Source organism: Pyxicephalus adspersus, chromosome 10 (assembly GCF_032062135.1).
Source record: "Pyxicephalus adspersus chromosome 10, UCB_Pads_2.0, whole genome shotgun sequence".
In the NCBI taxonomy this organism is placed as follows: domain Eukaryota; kingdom Metazoa; phylum Chordata; class Amphibia; order Anura; family Pyxicephalidae; genus Pyxicephalus; species Pyxicephalus adspersus.
The window spans coordinates 17,799,080-17,819,378 of record NC_092867.1 but is presented as its reverse complement, the minus strand read 5'-3'; the positions used below and the strand labels follow the sequence as shown (position 1 = coordinate 17,819,378).

The 20,299-nt window shown below is 37.7% G+C and overlaps 1 protein-coding gene across 1 annotated transcript in view; it reads left to right on the top strand.

Annotated features, from left to right (window-relative positions):
* Window positions 1-19,104, top strand: part of LOC140339931 (solute carrier family 2, facilitated glucose transporter member 9-like) — a 28,661-nt gene extending 9,557 nt beyond the window's left edge. Inside the window, exons 5-13 of the mRNA XM_072424855.1 lie at window positions 1,891-2,015; window positions 4,306-4,446; window positions 8,477-8,567; window positions 8,826-9,051; window positions 10,098-10,208; window positions 13,719-13,820; window positions 14,010-14,085; window positions 17,351-17,478; window positions 18,331-19,104. Coding sequence (XP_072280956.1) covers window positions 1,891-2,015; window positions 4,306-4,446; window positions 8,477-8,567; window positions 8,826-9,051; window positions 10,098-10,208; window positions 13,719-13,820; window positions 14,010-14,085; window positions 17,351-17,478; window positions 18,331-18,567 — 1,237 coding nt within the window. The 3' untranslated portion in view covers window positions 18,568-19,104. The remainder of the gene's footprint in view (window positions 1-1,890; window positions 2,016-4,305; window positions 4,447-8,476; window positions 8,568-8,825; window positions 9,052-10,097; window positions 10,209-13,718; window positions 13,821-14,009; window positions 14,086-17,350; window positions 17,479-18,330) is intronic.
* Window positions 19,105-20,299: the final 1,195 nt, after the last annotated feature.

Sequence of the window (20,299 nt, the reverse complement as noted above, 5' to 3'; positions counted from 1 at the left end):
CAAAAAGAAACAACTGCAGAGTTTGTCTTGGTCATTAAAGAGATACAAGAGCTTGCAGAAGAGCTCAGCCCCGTTCGTATCTAGGAGTCATCCATATGTCGGATGCCCTTAACCCAGGGACTACCTGTACCTACATATAAACATATATAAATATAAGTCCCGAAGCAAATAAGCTCTATTCTCTGAATTCATTCAAGACTTTATTTTCTAACCTGACTGTAATGAATCAATAAATAACTTCCTTATTAACCTTGCTTTAACCTGGATCCTAACTGAAATCCGGCTATTTGCTAATATAAAGCTACCCTCTAGCATCTGACTGGCATACAGTTGGGTATTTGAATGAATCGGGTAATTTATGATAATGCTCCTGAAATGCTGATAATTCAAGGGTTAATTGAAGGGTAAGACCTCATTGGATGCCACTTAAAAGTTAAAGTCCTTCATCTCCGTAGGATTTATTAGCTCTGTGCCATTCTCATTCACAGTAATGATTACACGCAGGCAATTAATATCCATGGGATAGCCAAGTTGCTCACATCAATAGCATGGCTGTGTATATGATGAGAACATATTGTGACTAGCCGAGCAGAATATAGTTTACTTCAAACCTCATCCAAGGCTGCCTGCTATCTTCCATTCCAGATTAACCACTTTCTCACACTATTAACCCAGGCCTTTTCATTTACATAATGGTTTTCTCTTAATGGCAAGAGCTTGCACTTCTACATAATAACACTTTATACTGCTTTATCAGCTCGGGCCTTATGTTTGTTCTAACACGCGTACTTTCTATTATAATGGAATTTCATTGTGTAATGCTGCTGACAGCAATGAATACCAATCATTTTCAGGTGTACTGAAGGCATTATAGTAGCAAGGAAAATCAAGGTGACCCAAGGCCGTTAACCTTTTTGAACACCTTTTGTAATACCATATCCAATAATGAATACATCTGCTTTGAGGCTCTGAAACTCTGAAGCATCAGTTAGAACAAATATCCAGGTTGCTGGATACCTCTGGATAATACTAAGTTGCAGAAAAGTTTTAAATGAAAGCATGGAGTGATGGTTGATACAAAGTGCAGGCTGTGCTGGGCAATATGGACTACAAGGATAAAGCCCCTATTGCACCAATACTCACACAATTGCCTGAGTTTTCTATAATTACTCATGATCCATATATTCTTTTTTTTTTTTTAAATTAAACAGTTAAGTATAAAATCCTGCAAATATATGAATTTATAAATACTTTTTGCACTTTCATTAAAGTTTAATCTAATAAATTACCATTAGGTAAACTTAAAAACTCAACCTTACATTGGCCACCAATTGCTGGAAAAGATCTCTGTTGCCCCAACTTTTTTTTTGCTTTTTTTGCACCTTTCAAAATGAATGGTGGTGTAAAATGTCTGAAATGCACATCAAATGTATAGTGGACGTTACTGGAAATTCCTATCCATCGTTAAGAACGCGTAAAGAAAAAGGGTTCACATATCACCATTTCCATTATTACCATCATGCCAGTACAGGTAGTCCCCGACATCTGAACATACAGCTGAACATTTAAAATACTGCAAATATATAAATTTATAAATATTTTTTGCACTTTCATTAAAGTTTAATCTATTGAATTACCATTAGGTAAACTCAACCTTACATTGGCCACCAATTGCTGGAAAAGATCTGTGTTGCATTTGATGGAATTTTACCCTGCAAAGAGAAGGGAAACATTCGTATTGTAGCTTTAGTCCGAGAAAAAGTTCTCAGCGTTTCTTTGATATCACAGTTGCCGATCTATACTTTTATACATAACTTCAATTGTTTCTAAAGCTCCCAGTATAAGTCCATTTGCTGTCTAATGGTCAGCGCTGTTAATTATGTCCTGCAGGAAAGGAACAGTGATAAAGAGCTCCCCATTGGTCTTCATAGCCGGTGCTTTGATGGGTTTCAGCCGGATTTTAGGATCCTTGGAGATGGTGATCATTGGACGGTTTATCACCGGCATTCACTCAGGTAAGGCTTCCTAATTGCTTGTAGCACATACTCATAAAGCACAAAACATAACCATTTATTGTGTCCCTTTGCTGCAGTGATACCGTAACACAGATTCTGAATGTCTAATAAAATTGCTTTTCAATCCAGATACTGTTGTCAAGTGTTATAACTCAAACTTGCCTGCTTCCTGGACTCGTCCAGCTTATTTGAGAAAACAAAAATCCTCCATTACTGGTCCAGCAGTGGTAACCTGAAAATGAACTGGACGGTGTGTGTGGGTTACTTTTTTTTATGCTTTGCACAATGCCTTTTCTTAAAGACGAAAAGATTACGGCTAGAGCAATGAAAACACAAATGGAATTCTATTATACTACAAGACTATGTACACTCCAAATACAATTCTGTTAGTGCATGTGGACGGTAAATGGTTTGTGGTGTACCAAACAAGCTTCTTATTTCACATATGTTGTATGCAGAGAACTAGTGTCAACACCCTAAAATTGGATTGTAAGCAGAACTAGGAGTAAAGCTAGTAGCCGGCTTGGGCCGGGGCTCTAAATCTTTGGTTGATTCCCCTGCGGGCAATATAGGCATGAAATGTGTATGTGTGTTTATATATATCTTGTGATCTTGACCCCAGAAATAATCGTAGGTTGGTCTTGATTGCTTATGTGTAGGCTTCAAGGCGCTTGTTGAGCATTAAGTGATGTGAATGTGGTTTTATTATCAAATCTCAGTAAAGCACAGTGTAATATGTTGGCGCTACATAAATGGAGAAATAGTACTTGTGTTCTCTTTGGATGCAGTGGGCATCTTTTTATTGTTTTGTCTTAATTTAGATGAAAGAGTACATTGTAGAACATGTCAATTTTATTATACCTATATAGGTTCAGTGGAGCCCACAGGTGCCAGTACAGCATTGGCTTAATTTTCTAACCAATACCAAAGAGAGCTGGACCAGCCTGCTTATACCAAGTAGAACAAGCATTCCTTTACTATAATAACTTCTGAACTTCCTATTTATTGGTTTCTTCACAGAAGCTTAGTTTTATCCCTTACCCGGTGTATACATGCCTCCCACCCCTATACCTACCTCTATACCTTGTGTATAGATACCCCCTTACTTTGAGTATACATGCTTCCACTATTACCTTGCCATGCATACTCATGCCTTCCACCGTCCTATGCCTTGGTTGTTCATGAATCCCATGATGAGGGAATTAAAAGACCAAATTCACACTTTTTAAAGAATTTCTAAAGGAAACCTAAAGTGTCACTAAACCCAATTTAGAAATTTTTGTTGCAACTTTGTGTAAGCAATATGAATTATTCATTTATACGTTTTTATTGATCTCCTTTTACAATATTCCTGATCCTGACAACAGATTTATCTTCCTATATTGTTAGTACAACTGCAAGCCCAGGGTGCTTATGGTTTCTCATTGTTCTGCCATGCCGGGTTTTCTCTGTATGTGTGTATAAGACATTGTACCAACATACCGCATTATATATACTCTAGTAACCAAGCCAAACCTCCTGGCTCACCCCTAGCTATAGATAATAGTTTCTCCTCTAAGACGTGTAAATGTCAGAACAGCCAAAGCAAGGAGCCAAATATCCTTCCAAGACTCCATCCCCAGCTTATTAGGTAATTGATGTGTATGTAGGGGAGTGAACAGTCCTCCTCATCTGGTTTGATCTACTGTCGCACAAATTGACAAAAACCAAATGCTGGCCATAAGAGAATGGTGTCTGAACCAGTTGTCATGCCCATGCTGACAATCTCAAGCACCTACAATGGGCTAGTAGGAGGCAAACTGTACATGGAGCAATAACAAAACCCGATTTGATGAACCCTGTTTTATTTTGGGCCAAAGCTGGCTGCATGCCCTTGATTTACCAGGGGAAGAGATGGCAGCAAGAAGGGAGGCCAGCAAAATGTAACTTAAAGAATATGCTGCCAAAGCTAAGATGTTAACAGGACACCTTCAGAGGTCATTTTGAGTCCATGTCTCAATGGATCAGAGCAGTTTTGGGGGCACAGAGGAGACCTATATAATATTGGGCGAGTGGTTTATTGTTTTGGCTGATAAATGTAAAGTATATACAATTCTTCCCAGGGTCATAAAAATCTGAGCCACACAAGCATGTATGACGTTCTACAAAAATCTGCCTAGTATAACTTTTTTTTTTTTTACAACCTAAAAAGAATTTCTTTATTAGACGGTGCCATTTCTACTAAACATGCATTTTGTTGGTGAATTGTTAGATTTTATTTAAAGCTTTTAATGCATTATCTTATTTGCAGGCATTTCCCTCAGTGTGGTTCCTATGTATCTAGGAGAAATTGCCCCAAAGAATCTTCGTGGATTTTTGGGTCTGATGCCAAGTATTTTTATCTGTCTCGGTGTGTTTTCTGCACAGGTTCTCGGCCTACCAGAGCTTCTGGGTCAGGTTTGTTTGTCATGTAAATTGCTTTTTTATTTTTTAGAACATAGAATTTTGTTTTAGAACTATTTTTATTTTTTAACTATTTCCTTTTTGAGGCAGCATGGTTGGCTCAGTAGCTAGAATTCTGGCCTTTGCACTGGTAGGTACCAAGTTTGAATCTTGGCCACGACACTATCTACATCTACATAGTCTGTGTGTTTCCTCCTACATTCCAAATATACAGGTTAGGTTTATTGGCTTCCCCCCCTTGGAAATTGTTAATGGCATATAGAGGTATAGAGCTGTGTAATATGTCGGCACTATAATAATAATAATATTAGGTCTTCCAGAACTGTTGTACTTNCCACCTTTTTCTGATCTTTTGTTCCATGTAAGTGTTGCCGATGCACTGCACCCCATTTTTTTTTTTATTTACACCACTTTATTTAGTAAAGATAATAAACTTCTGAAGTCACAGAATCCCATTAATAGGATACAGAGATTGCTTTTTGCTGCCGTGTGTGAACTCCAGTGATGTAATGCATGTGCTTGAGTTGGAACTGGCACTTTACCTTATAAAAGCACATAATCTATGTTGAAAGCCTGACTTTTATTCAGCATTGTAGTGTTGGTTGTTTCTGAAACAAGACTGGCAACTGCTTCCCTGTAGCTTCATGAAAGGCTGGAAGACTGGAGGAAAGGCCACTATGCTGTCATAGTGGAGACGAGTTGATGGAAAAGCCAGAGAATAATGTGAGGTTTTGGAGGAAATGGTTAAACAAGACAAATCAATAAATTAGCTGCTACTTTTAGGGCTTGAAACAGTGAATAATATTATTATAGTAAGATTTGAAGTCTCTCCATTTCACAATTGGCCTCAAGGAACATTCTGCACAACACCTCAAAATAGTCAAGAATGTACAGATTTTAGAAGTGTGTAGATATATACGTTAATGAACATACAAAAGTCAAGCTGTAGTCATATGACAAGTCAAAGTATGTTCTCCCAGGCCTAATGAATGATATGTATGAGTGGAACAGTTCTTTCTTTCTTGGCAGTAATTGGTGATACATTACTCAATTAACTTTTTAGGGAGCTCTTGAAACAGTGCAAGTAAGCATGTACATAAGGTGTTCCATCATTCAGACAGCCTGTGTCGCCCTATAGAAACCAATCATATATATTTTTTTGTTTGCTGTATCAAAGAATGAAAAGATAAATCTCATTTCTTGTATAAATGTACCACAGACAAAAAACATTTTGAAGTGGCTAGTTTTGGTAGAAAGGAGCATAATACTAAAAATTTCACTTTATTGATAGAAATATTTAACCTCTCTTTTGAGTGCTTGGTACCACTCACCTAGAGCAAACATGCACAAAAGGACATCAGACCTAATAAACATACTTTTTTCATATATACATACATTTTTTAACTTGGTAAGTTTGTTGGCAGGAAAACTAGCATCGTTATATGGGGATTGGCAGTTGTAACCATTGTGTGTCTCCTACTAGTCTGGGAAAAGTGTTTGAGCATGAGATGGCAGTGACTGGCATGAAGGAAGCCTTGGTCTTGTTACACCATATTTTAACAATTGTCTAAGGTATAATAACTACTAGAATAACCTGACAGATATTTACAGAGAAGTGTTCTATTGTGCATACGGGGCTGTATGAGGGTAATGACCCTCATTAGGTATGATCTCTGCTAGAGGTCACAAAAATGTCAATTTTCCAGCACATTGTCGTCTAGTAGTAGTGTTATGCCAACACAGGGTTACATCTTAAGTTTAAATGCCATTGTATAATAACCAAACTTTACCAGGCATGCATGTTCTCTTTAGGTATTTAGTCTACTCGGCTAATCTCAGATCATTGTGAAAAGTCATTAGATTTCCTGCTTGACAATAAAGAAGCGTTCACCTTACAACCTGGACATTGGCGATCTTGTCCTCCTGACAGTTTTGTTCTAGTGCTACAGACTGACTCATGCTCTTGGGAAGATGGATGGGTGATGTTCCTCATAGTCTTGTCTGTCACTTTCATTGCTTCCCTCCGGTTACCAATGATACCTGTGAATCTCTCTTCTCTCACTCGTCTTTCTGACTGCTTGTTGAATTGCCCAGTGCACACAAAAGCAATGATCATTTAATACAGAGACAACACTGTTGGCTATTATAATGACCCATAATCACCCGGCTGGAAGTAAGAGACAAAATGAATAGGAGGGCTTACATGAGCTTTTCATTGTGCCAGTGATAGCCAGAGCTGGTCTCATCACTTTTTCAATGCACCTAATACATAGCGTGGAATGCTTTTTTATACTTTTTAACACACATTGTCTTTTGTTACCAAGCCTAAATAGTTAGCGTTCCTTTTCTTAATTATTATTAAACAGAGTATATTTAAAATGGGCAAACCTAACCAACCAGGTATTTTATGTAACTGAAGTTACTGAAAATATTGTAATATATATAATGTACGCAACTGCAATATACACCTAAAAATGAGTATATTGAGATTGCAATTCTAAGCAGCCTGCAGTTATATATACATAACCAGCTATTTTAGTTTTAAACAGGCTTTCCAATGGCAGCTGGCAACATGGTGCTCTACTAACTCTTGTGTTCATCCGAACTGTAATATCTAAGCAATGATGGAAAACCTGTACACAAAGCTACATGCCAAGCCATGACTTGTGATCTGGGATAACATGAGCTAGAAGTAGCTAAATAAAACCTGTACTTCACACATATCTCTTACTTCTGACATGTAGTTCTGAAAATTCTAGTTCATTATCTGTCCTGCTGAGTTTTAGTCCTGTTGGAAAGTATGCAGACCTGGGGCTTAGATTTCACCAGCAGCATATTTATTTATGTTCGTAATTTAAGGATTTGACGCATGACAGCCATGCATGTGGTGCATTTCAGAAATCCTAGAAATTCAATTCTATTCATACATTTTTCCTTTTTTTAAAGTTTGCTTTAACAATAAGTTACATCCTACTTTTTTTTCCATTCCGTAAATGGTTCTTCTAAGCCAGAGGAAGGGTGGAGGTTGTTGTCTTCTGGCTTGCTGTAATTTGTCATTAACTCCATGTCCCCTGTATGGGCTAATTAAATTAAAACAAATATATTAGTCATTTACACATTTACATACAGTCCTAATATTAATTTTTGTGGGTCGTGACATGAGTATAAAGTATATAGGCTCTTGTGGGTTAATTGTATAACTATATATATGTTCCCCTATAATCTGGCCAGTTTGCTTTAAAGAGCTAAACAATATTTTGTGCTTGTATGGCAAAACCAAGCAAGACCAAAAACTGTAGTTCAACATCAGACAGCACCAGGAAGATGGTAGAAATTGTCCACATTCTCCTGAGTCGGTCCACGCTCACCATCTGCAAATTAGTGGGCAGGATCAACCTAAAGCTAGCTCTTAAAGAATGTGACTTACAAAACTTATCTGATAACTTTGTATGAGTGATCGCACGCAATGTTCATAATCTTGGTTCCTACCAGAGTCTTGGCCAGTTGCAGCTTTTTTTTTCCTTTGTCTCGCCAAAATAAGCTAAGCTAATGATCAAAGGCTTGAATTCAGTAGTGAAATAAACTGTGAGTAATCGGTTTGTAATGCCCTAAATCTGAGCACCATAATTAGGCTACTGCCCAAAATCCTTGGCTATCCATCAAATAGTGTAGGTCTGGGTGACTTTCTGATGACCCAAATTGTTTTCCGCCTGTAGAAATGTAACAAATAATTTTGCTGTGATTGTTCTTAAATATTGTAACTTCTGAGATCAGGCAAAAAATTTCAACAGCTCTTTCCCTGTAGTTCTGTCCCAGAACCTCGAATACAGTTAGTTCACAAAGCATCTTCTCTTGCCTCTAGCCATGGCTTGAGTCCTGGCGTTCAGGAGATCTTAAAACGCACACACACCCTGCTTTCATGTAACATGTTAGCTGGTTTCTAAGTCCTTGTTGCAACTTAGACCTAAATATTCCTGTTTTCTTTTCCTTTCTTTTCTTTTACTTTCTTTTATCTCCAGGCTCTCATAAAGCCCAATCTGACTTCTTAGCAGAAGGGCCTGCATACTGCCTGGAAATAAGCCTTGAACTGCAGGTATTGGTACAAGCTCAGTGTGTTTCCTTTCCAAACTATTTAAAACCAGTTATTTTACTGAATATTTTCTGCTGTATACATTAATCTCCTACCAAAAATATCCACTGCTCAATAGTAAGCAACAAAGGGGTCTCCCGAAAGTTTCTTTTTGGAACCATTTCATACCTTCCAACCTATTGTAAGTTGTTTACACAAGAGAAGCCAAAATAGGATACACAAAAGGGATGGGAAAGCATACATTTCTTGAAAGTTTTGACCAGTAAACTTTGACATAGAAATGAACGTTCAGTACTTATCAGATCTTTCTACTTAGCTCTCAGGTGTTTCCGTGGAGAATATGATGTCCAAGATGTTATAGAAGAGATGCAGGAGGAGCAGAAATCTTTGTCCTCAGTGGAGGTGGTCTCAGTCTTCACGCTATTAATGGACCGGACATTATTTTGGCAAACTCTGTCCGTCGTCGTGATCAATATGGGTATGCAGCTCTCTGGAATAGACGCTGTGAGTCATACAAACCTTTGCACAGATAACACTACTATTAAAACTAAGTACCACAAAACTGCATAAAGATTAATAAAATGCAAAGTAATAAATGTATTCAGCAGGTTCAAGCTGTAGCATGATGTTATTAGGTCTTTCTGGAAATGTTTGAATCTCAAAAGACTTGAATTTCCACAATGGTAAAAAAAACTACATGGCCTGTAAATGTTGGCTGGGTTTTTTTTAACTAAATTAAATTAAACTAAAAGCCAAGGTTAAAGAAGACAAATGCTAATATTAATCAAGTTGCTAAACTCTGTATACCAGCAAAGTGGTGGATTGAATACCTGTTCTATGGATCATGTTCTTGGATACTGCACTACATCTAATTTCCTCTCCATTGAATTTATCTGATTGGCAGATCAATCATGTATTATCAAGGGAAGGACAATAGACTATGTTCCCAATATCTCTGCAGTACAGCAAATAACGTGTTCTTATGAGGAGGTAGGACGTATACCTTGAAGTTTTCTACAAACATTGAGGTCAGAACTACAAACCAGGTGCAAGTGTTTAAAATTACAGTGGATGATTCACCTGCAGTAAAAGTTTGGTGACGGTAACACTCATGGCTTCATAAATATGCCCTCATGTGTCTGAAATGTGAAGAATGTTGGTGCTTTAGTATAAATGATAAGGTTTATACACTGTTTTAGGAGTAAGGATTGCTGCACACAGAACTAAAACTGCCTTGACTTCTACTAGTTTTCTCCCTTTTATTTCCTGCCGGTAACCAGCAATTTAAATTATAAAATGAGTAGAGCAAACCAGAACCCAGAGAAAGGGCAATATCATTTTTAGCTATGTCCCGGGGACTAAAACTCCCTAGTTATATCACTGTCCTGAAATGAGTGCTTTTGCTTTTTTAATTTTCCTTTGACCTAGTTATCTGTAACTCTCTGCTTTTTTCCTTTATCTACATTTAAATGTAGTTGGTTTCATGGAAACATATGTTAGCCCATTACATTATTTGGTTGATTGATTTCTGCAGCTCTCTTTATTTGCAGATCTGGTTTTACACCAACTCAATATTTGAGAACGCTGGTGTCCCTGTAGCAGAGATTCCATATACAACAGTGGGGACTGGTGCTATAGAGATAATTGCAGGCCTGGTTGGGGTAAGTAAGGTTAAATATTGTTCTCATTTTATTTGAATTTATCTCTGTGTATATCCTGTGTAAAAATAAAAGTCCTACAATATTCTGTAACCAGTTCTAACCCTCTGTTGGTTTTAAAATATTTTATTCTTGTCCCTAAAACATTTAAAGGATTGTGTACACATCTATACGACCAGCCTAAGGTTGTTAGGGGTTTCTTGAGTTGTGGCTAAATAACCCCCTATTTAATGACAGTTTTGGGACCAATACCACTTGCGAGACACAGCAGAATGAACTAATACTATTTAGTATTTATAAGCAGAAGTGGTCTACTAATTCCAACAAACTGGTTTCAGTGGGGGTTTTTTGGGGGGTAAAAAGGTTGGAGCTAAACCAGACCTTCCAAATCTATACTGAATAAAAATGTTTCATTTAAATCTAAATTCCAAGCAAATGCTGAAATATTTAGATTTAATCAATATATATGAGTTGTTTTAGGCTGCCAAAAGACTTGTATTTCCGTCCATCCAACTATCCCAGGAACTTTCACAGCGCCTGCACACAGAAAACCCAGGTAGATGACACCATTTACCATCAAGAAATACAGTTGTGTACTCTCTGCAACCCATAGTCTACTACGCTAAAAAGGAACAGAAAACAATTTTTTTAAGCGTGGTTACACTAGATCCCAATGGCTACCCTACTTGGCATGTCTCTGTTTGAATTTAGATTTCACCTTCTCTGGATGGCATGTGAAAAACTACCTCCATGCTGGGTTTTAGAAATGGTCTTTGTTGTTTCTATTAATTCTTCAGTAGTATAAGTTGGATCACAATGACAATTCAGCATTGTCCAATAGCCAATGGCAACCAATCCAGTTTTAACTTTGTCTTTAACACGCAAAAGCTTCATTTAATTGGAAAAAAAGAGACGGGAAATCTGCACACATGCACTAATTTGCACACTTGAATGCCATATGTGAATTATTATTAATAAACAGGATTTATGAAGCGCCAATACATTTTCGCATCGTTGTACATTAAATAGGAAATCACACTGTGCTTTATTAATTTATTGTGGTGACTTATAAAATAAAGAATTGCATATGCTAAAGACAACATGCCAAAAACCATCCTAACTTTTGCTAGGCCACTGCTCCCTCTGCTGCCTTTGTGCAGAAATAATGTAAAATGCATGCCGTTAGACTCGTGGATAATACATTTTCTATAAAATAAGATGAATTTTAATAGTGATGCAGGAAGACACAAATATTCTCTCTGTACTTTATTGCAACTTAAGGCAGGCTGGAGAGCAGAGAAGGGTGTTGGTCATTAGGCCTTATAAGCACAAAGAAAAATTGCCACCTAACAAGCAGATTACTTTGGTGTCGCTGTCTTGTCCCCTCTTGATCCCATCCCCGACCTCCCCCTTCCAACAGCCTCTTGTTCTGAGCCATTTATAGTCTCCTTATCTGAGAGTTACCTCAGTGGAGAACAAATTTATAACAGTGCGCTCGTTCCATATTTTTAACCCAGGGCTGGCCTGTGCTACATAACACTAAATTAGATTTTTGACAATTAGAGAGACTAATGCGAGCCATCAGCTCCCAGGAGCAAAATCTCACAGCACGGCCTTACTTTAATAAACACATCGCAGTAAAGAAGTGAAATCTAGAGCCTGCAACCACCCCCATCCTGCTTATTTACCCCTTTTCTGTCTTACTGCAAATCCCCCTCTTTATTCCACTGTACTCTGACCTGCTAAATGGTCCTCGCCCTCACCATCCACTACTAAGCAGTAATAAAAGTGCTTGAAGTGGTGCAGAAGGAACGGGCTGTGCAGTAACTGGTTCACATTCACTCAGGCAGACTCATAGCTCTGTTCATCTGATTGGTCCTGAGTGAAGACAGAAATGGCACCCGATGGACACTGGGAGATTGGTTATAAAATTACAAGCATTTGTTCTGCTGTCAATATTTTCTGCTGGTTTTGCTCAAAGCTTTTTTTTTCTGCATCTCCATTTCCAGAGGGGAGAAAGAAAGTTGAATTGAAAGCAAATACAGCTCTTTGAAGATTCTTTGTTATGTAGTTTTTTATAAAGCCTTCAGTTTCTTTGATCAATGGTAAAGAACGGAAAATGGAATTTAGGTTGCAGTTTATTTTCTGTTTGATTGCAGTCTTCCTTCCTCTCCTGTAAGGCCTTAACCAGCTGTGCACCCGCTAACTATTCAAGATGGGAAAGTGGAAGGCATTTTTTTGGTAAAAATTTAGCCAGGAGATATAACCTTGGCATAGCCCCACTTACTCTTTCTACTTTTTCTCAAGTTTCAAACGAACAACCAAAAGACCATCAATGGCTCATCTACAGAGGAAGCACATTCATGAGATTACAGGCACTAAAATGATTACTATAATAATACAAATCAATTGAAGAATATTTAAGCTTGTAGTAATTGGGTAGAGGTCTAGTTAACATGTTAATTCAATTTAAAAATTACCATTTTTAAATTACATTTAAATCTATAGGCGTTGACTTTAATACCTGGGTATCCAGCCATAAATTTCATTGTCAACACATACCAGAAATGCTTGGAGACATGCTTTTCTTTTATGTGGTCACCCTTGTTGTCACAAGCAGGAAATGCCATTGTGGATCAGGGATTGCTGTTGATTATGACTACTTCCTTAAGCCACTATGTTACCCTGAGGAAGAGAGCCTGCATTACTGTAAAATGTTGGCTTTTCAACAGTCAGTTGGAGCGCATTTATAGGAGGGCTCCCCAACCCTTGGGCTGCGGGCGTCTGACAGGTGGGCCGCGGCTCTGGCCGGTGCACCCCCCATCGGGGTCAGGAGAAAGGACCCTGCTTGGGGGGGGCGCACGGGCCAGAGCTGCATACCATGTCTTCTGTATGCATCCCAGGGTCAGGACGGTGTGCGGGTTGCATCTGGACACAACCCACCCATGATGCCAGAACTCGCCCATCGCAGATCTGAGCCCGGGCGGGTTCTGGTATCATGACGTCTCTCTGGGGGAAGTTTCTTCCCCTTTGAGTGACACACCGCTCCCTGCACATGCACGGTCCGGAGTCTTTGCATTTAGTGGTCCTTGAGGTCCAAAAGGTTGGGGACCACTGCTTTTTAATAAACAAGAATCCGGTTTTCATGAGTTTTTAATGGCACCATTTATGGTTGTCACTTCAAGCACCCATCCTTTGATGCAAGGTCTGTTTGCTGTAAGGTGTTCTTTTCTATCACAGATATTGCCTATACCTTATGTTAATAATATTATTTATTATTTTTACATTCTTAATGTCTTAGACCAAAATCATATTACTCTGGTTAAATAGGCATATGTGGAAAGTCCCAAGTCAATCTGGATTAAATCCTCTTCTCTCTCTGTCTAATAATGCATTAAAAATCTGCTTGGTACTTTTTGGCAAGAAACATTTCTTATGTATGTATGTGTGTGTATATATATATATATATATATATATATATATATATATATATAATTTTTTTTCTTTTTGCAGTGTTTTACAGTGGAAAAGCTCGGCAGACGGCCTCTTATAATCGGTGGATTTAGTTTTATGGGATTCTGTTGCGCTGGTATAACCGTGGCTCTTGTATTTCAGGTACATAGCAAAAACATCCTATTTTCTGCATTTTTTGTGTAGAGTTTCCAGAAATCTGTACCTTTTGATAGCAATAAATAAGAAAGTATGTAAAATGTATATGCAGCAAAACTAACTTAGTGTCCTACAACTATACTGCCTTCAAGCATGTAGGTAGAATCCAACCATTCTCTTGTCGTTCTCTTTCAGGCACGAGTCGTTTGGATGCAGTATGTTAGTGTGGTTTGTGTCATTGGAATTATAGCCGGTTTCTGCATAGGTCCAGGTAAGTACTTGTTTCTACAGATATATTACTTAAAGTTAGTTATGTTACATTAGGAAACTGATGCAGACATCATTATAATTTGACCACTGGTCAGCCATCTGTATCCAATAGGGTATTTTAAGGTTGAACCTGAACTCTGGATGTCTTGTTTAATTTACATGATGTTCTCCTCTGAAGCATGATTAACTACATACCTTTTACATACTAGTGTACAGGCAGGAAGTCGGAATATCTGTTATTGGGACCTAATTAGGTAGTTTATAGAATAAAAGCTCCATCCTATAGGCCTAAACATGGGATCTTCATTGAATCTCATTGGTTGACCAGATGTTACCTAGAAGGTGGAAGTGCTCAGGGTTTGTTGGTGTTGCCTAACAATGACCAGGTAATTGGTCCTTTGGGCCACCATTTACCTGCCTATTGGTATGAGAATATAGACAATACAAAAAATCTTGTCTGTTATATGAATTACCCACGGAGCAGAATATTTGCTCCATTCTAGTGAGCACAGTTTACGCTCCAGTTTTGTTATCGTTTTTTGTTTTTTCGGTTGTACCCAGGTTAAAAAATGTTAAACAAAAAGTGCAGCACAGAATAGCAGATTTAAGCTGCTACTCCAGAAAGTAAAGGCTCGCAATCTCTTTTTAACATTTCCCTGTGCTTTATATGGGCAGCCACAGAGATTTATATACTTTCTTGGTTGTTTCCCATCTACATTTTTATTCCCCCTTTAAAAATTTTGGCTTGCTTTTTTTAAAGCATGGTTCGTCCAATGGATTTATGACCATATAATATGGTCATATTATCAGAGGAAAGTGTATATCAAAGCAAAATAAAACAAAAATACACATACTTTGTAAAGCATGGAAACATGGACATGCAATTTTAAAAGAGTAAGGAAATAAGCAATTGATTATACCGGAATCCAGCGTTCTTCCCAACTTCATGTTTAAGATGACAACCCTATGCTTAGGCTAAACTGTGTTGCAAGCCCTAAATGTTAGCCTAAAGAGTGCAGAAGTATATATTATACTATATAATTATATTATATATATATTGGGGGATTTAGTTCTAGGGGCATCCCTACGTCAAAAAGTACGGAACTCCTAGCAGCTGCCCCTTTTATAAATGTTTTGAGCTTGGTGATGTCACATGGTGTAATACGTGGTTTCTTATTATAGTAAGAAATAATTAAAGGTTTAATAATTATAATAAAGGTTTGCCTTAATATTGCAATGATATTCTTCACAGTATTTTTGTGGAGGGCTTTTTGTTTCTTTATATGTCCTGATATCTATTTATATAAAATAATAAATGCATGTGTAATATGCAAATCGACCTAGAGCAAGAGGTTTTAATACAGTCTTACTAGGAGAGGGTTAAAGCTGTATTTAGAAAGCTTTGCAGAGTATCTTAAAATGATGGATGAAGATTGGGGTGGTTTATCCCATTGATATATTAACTGTGCCTCCAACAAATCTATAATTCATTTTCAGCTAAGAATTTATTCAGTGTAATTACATCTTTAATTAGGATTTTTATGGCTCATTGTTCATAAACAATGATGAATATGACTTTAAAGCAACCAGGATCAGGAAAAAAAACTGCATCACCATTCCACAGTCTCCATGTTCTGCATGAATTTTTCTGCATTAAGAGTCCTATATGTGGCATGATGCCGAAATAATGAACTAGTATCTAAAGTTGCTTTGGAAACAGATTAAACTAATTACGGCAACAATGGGCTGCCAGTGGAAGATGTTCTATTAGCACTGCTTTATAATCAGTTGGTGATCTAGGAATTGATTAAAATGCTAACATGCACAAGCAGCAAAGAATGGACATTTATAAAATATATATATATAATATAAGGTATACCACTTATATGTAACATTGTCAATGTAGTTGTAGTAGGAATGACATTCTAAAGGATGATACAATCAAAGAATTAATTTTTATTTTGAGTGGATGGTGTCCTGAGTGATCTCTTTACGTTTGCTGAAATGTTCCTGATGTAGTTCCTAGCTCTGCTCCTATACAATATAGAAATCTACACTCTTTCCTTTGTTTCTTCAATGAAATACCATATATTTAAATGCTACAGTAGATAGGGAAGCCTAGGAACCCGAACATATACATCTTGCCGCCAGAGTTCTCAAGAAATAAGTAAAATGGTTGGTTTATATCTTCCTTTGTGCCGAAACCTGAAATTTTAATGTTCACATAGACAAATAAAATGTGATACAAACTGTTTTTGCTTTAGCTATTTTTTAAAATCTTCAAGAAGAATTCAGATTAAACCAGGTATGCCCTTGCATTCTTCTGCCTGCTCACCTGTTCAATGGCCACTCATAGATGACATGGTGCCAGTTTGGTGACCATTTGAAATGTTAGTGCTAAGCATGTTTCTGTAAACACTAGTGAAATAACATTATGCTAAGTTTACTGCATTTAACCATTTACTCTTGTAGTTGCACTTAAAATTGGTAACTCATACATGGCATTTTTGTTTATTAAGCTTAATAATGATTCACAGAGCTAATATAGAGTATGAATCTTCCTAAACTAGACTCCTAGAATCCATACCAGATAACTAGGTTTACTTGCTTTGCATGATCTTTCTAGAGCAGGGGTCGGCAAACTTTCATGGCCAATAGGCCATTTCAGGGGTGGACGGGAGCACACTAGGCTGGACTCTGAGTCCTGCCCTAATGGCTCCGCCCACCACCAGGGAGCACCCCCTGAAGTTAAATCCCTCTCCTCCGTATGCATTGCAGAAGTATCAACGCCGGCTGCGGTAAATGGGGGAGCAACAGCAAGGAGGCGGCACCGGAGCTCCGACGGCTCTGGAGCTCCAGTTTCGGTAGTTCCTAACGCCCCCTGGTGGATCCACATTAGGCCAGATCGGCCAGGGGCCGTAAGGCCGGAACGAACTACCGGCTAGGCAGTATTTCCACACGTTAGGCATTAGAAGATGCAGCGGATATCTTGTGCCCACCTCATTTCATGGCTGATGGATCAGCAGGATTATTCAGCTCTCTTCACATTGTAGTTGTATTTGCCCTTCCTTTTTACCAAATGTACAAAGGGAACACTGCACAGTGGAGAAGAGGAAGGTTTGAGGGAACATTTAAAGTGCTCACCAGAGTTCCAATTCAGTCAATGTACAATGGTTCTGATTTATCACATGCTATTCAGTAGAGCATATATGTAATATAATGACAACGATTGGACTTGAAAATGTTGATTTGCTTTTTCTTTTTAGCTGGACTACCATTTATAATGACCGGAGAGCTCTTCAAGCAATCTCACAGGCCAGCAGCGTACATTGTAGGAGGAACTCTGAACTGGTTGTCCAACTTTACAGTTGGTTTTGTGTTCCCGTTCCTTCAGGTACAGTCATTGTCCTGTATAAGGGGTTACAGGTGTACCCATGTTACATGTTCCAGAAGATTTTGTAGGTGCCACAATTGTTTTCATAGTGTAAAGCAGGAAATATGAAATCCATGTGCTCTGACATGAATCATTTAAAACCTAAAGTACTCAGAACCTTTTGTATAGAAGTTTCAATAGCTGTCCAGAAGATTGTCTATGTCAGATGAAAGTCCGGTTCTTTTTGTACTGCTGTTTTTTTTTGCTCATCAGTTTATAATACTGAGAGAGATTCAAACGCTTTAGCGTTTAGCTGGCAAAGGATTTGTATTTTTGTACTTCAGTCCTGAGATTAACAGAGCTTTGTCCAGCAAGAATAGGACCTATTTTTTATTTATTTACCTGCAAATCTAGTCTCTGACTTGGTCAGTATAAATATCAACACATAGATGGACTCATTTCTCTGTCACTCTGCTCTTTTTCTTCCAATGAAAATGTTCTTTGTTGGTACATGAGCACTGCAATATGACAAGTTCATTGTGCTGATTCCCACTCTCCTATTTGGAGCACTACTCTACAGAGAATAGAAGAGGCCAATTCCAAGTTAATTTGAACAAAAAATAAAAATTGAAAATGTGAATTAACTAAAAGATGCATGTGGTCCTGTCTTTTTATATCTACCCGATTCTCAGCTCCTAAATCATAATGTTGCAAGCCTAGGCAGTTTTTAGGCATACAGAATTTTCCTTAGATCGAGTAGAAATCAAGTGCTTGGCTTCTATATCTGTAATCGAAGACTTTTATTTGTTCTATTGATGGCAGCAGTGCATCCTTATCAAACAAATCCTTAGTTATTCTTTGTCTTTCTCCTAGATGTCAGCGGGAGCCTTCTCTTACCTGGTATTCTGTGCAGTCTGTCTGTTTGTAGCAATTTATGTTTATTTTGTGATCCCGGAAACAAAGAATAAAACCTTTATGGAAATTAGTGAAATGTTCTCCTCTGGAAAACCCCTATCTACACCAGTCGTAGCTGTGGACAACGTGAAGCTGAAAAAACTAAATGGCTATGGAGCATTAGAAAGCAGTTCTCTGGAATTTTCAGTATCCTGAAAAAAAGATTGAACTATAGACTTTGATTGAAAGACATTGTCAAACTCCCACCCAGGCTGACTTCTAAAAAAGAAAAAGCTGGAAGTATCAGTGTTCATGAATTGGCAAATGTCCATCTTGGGCTTTCCTCTAATAAGAAATATGGAGACATTTGTAAATACTAAACGTCCGTTCCTAAAAATAAATCACGTTGCCCTTAACATTGGTAACAATACTTAAAGTTTTTCTTTTTTTTTTTTTTCTACATGTCAATGTGTGTCAGAAGGGGGTAATTCAATATCAATGGGGTAATTTTTGAAACAGGGTCTGGTTGTTGGTTGACGAGTTCTTGTGTGTTTGAAATGTTTTTGTAAGATATTCAATGTCTATTTTGTGTACATATGCCCTATGGAATACATTTTTGAGGCAGAAGAAGGAATGCTAGACAGGAAATCTCTGACATATCTGAAATGCTTCATAACTATAAAGTCCACTGTAAAGGGAGATCCACACTGCGCTTATCTGGTGGACGTGTCACGGAGACCGAAAACTTGAAGATCCAAACCTTTTCAGTAATAAATATCATGCAATGGGGAAACCGGTTTCAATGACCACTCTCTAGGGTTGGAAACCCATTCAACCCAACACAGAAAGTGAAGTAGAAATCTCACCAGTGGAGAACAAACAGCAAGAAATAATATTCTATCCTTCTAAGTAAGTTTTGGCTTTTCATACACTAATAGGAGAATATACCACTGTGGTTTTGAAATGGTAAAGAAGACCACAAAATAAAAGTTTATTTACAAAGTTGACTAATAATAAATATGGTGCACTCTCACTTTCCCACAAAAGACATATAATAAGCAGTATCGAGACATGCTCTTTACATATAGAGTTTTTATAGAAGATGATTACTTTGAAACCCTTTCTATAATTATTATATCCATAGCTTACAGTATTTTAGTGTGGTGATCAGTGGGATGAATGTCACCCTTACAGATAGCTAAAAAGATAATTGGTGTCAGTGGTAACTGACCTAAGATGGTCCAAACTGCCCAAGGCTCAATGGATCCCTAACAACCTCTGGAGGAACCATAGACATCCACAGAATCCTGGCTGAGAAACTCTGGCTTCTTGGTAGATCTATCTGTCTAGAAAGTGAGATGTGAAAGTCAGTCCATGTTTAAAAGCAAATATCTTCATGAAACTAAACCAGGACAAACATTATTGTCCTTACAATTTTGCCTGCCCACAAATAGATTTGTAAAGCTTGTCTTGTGATTTACACATATCTGCCAGGTAGGTGACTTCCTTGAGTTTTCCATGACATTGGAAATATTTTTTATGCAATAATAAGATACAGAATATTTTAGGAAACCCTGCATTATGAATATTAAAAACTATCTTGCATTATTTGGTAAATGTTCTTTTTACAGAATAATATATTTCTCAAGCGAGAAAAAAATGTCATTGAGGTGAGATGAATTAGACAGCACATGTGAAGCGGTAAAGATAGGTGATTAATGGCACAACAGCAGTTTCATTGAGTTGACTGCCATCCATGAATTGATTAAATACAGCATGTTATGCAGTTTGTATAATGATGAATGGGAAGCCATACTTTTAGCAGCCTCTGGGTGCAACTTAAGCAGACTTTAAAAATTGGGTAAAAATAGCAATGTTATGTCTCTGCTTTTCCATAATTCATGCAGATAGTGGATGAAAAGACGCATACCATGGTCCTATTAAATCA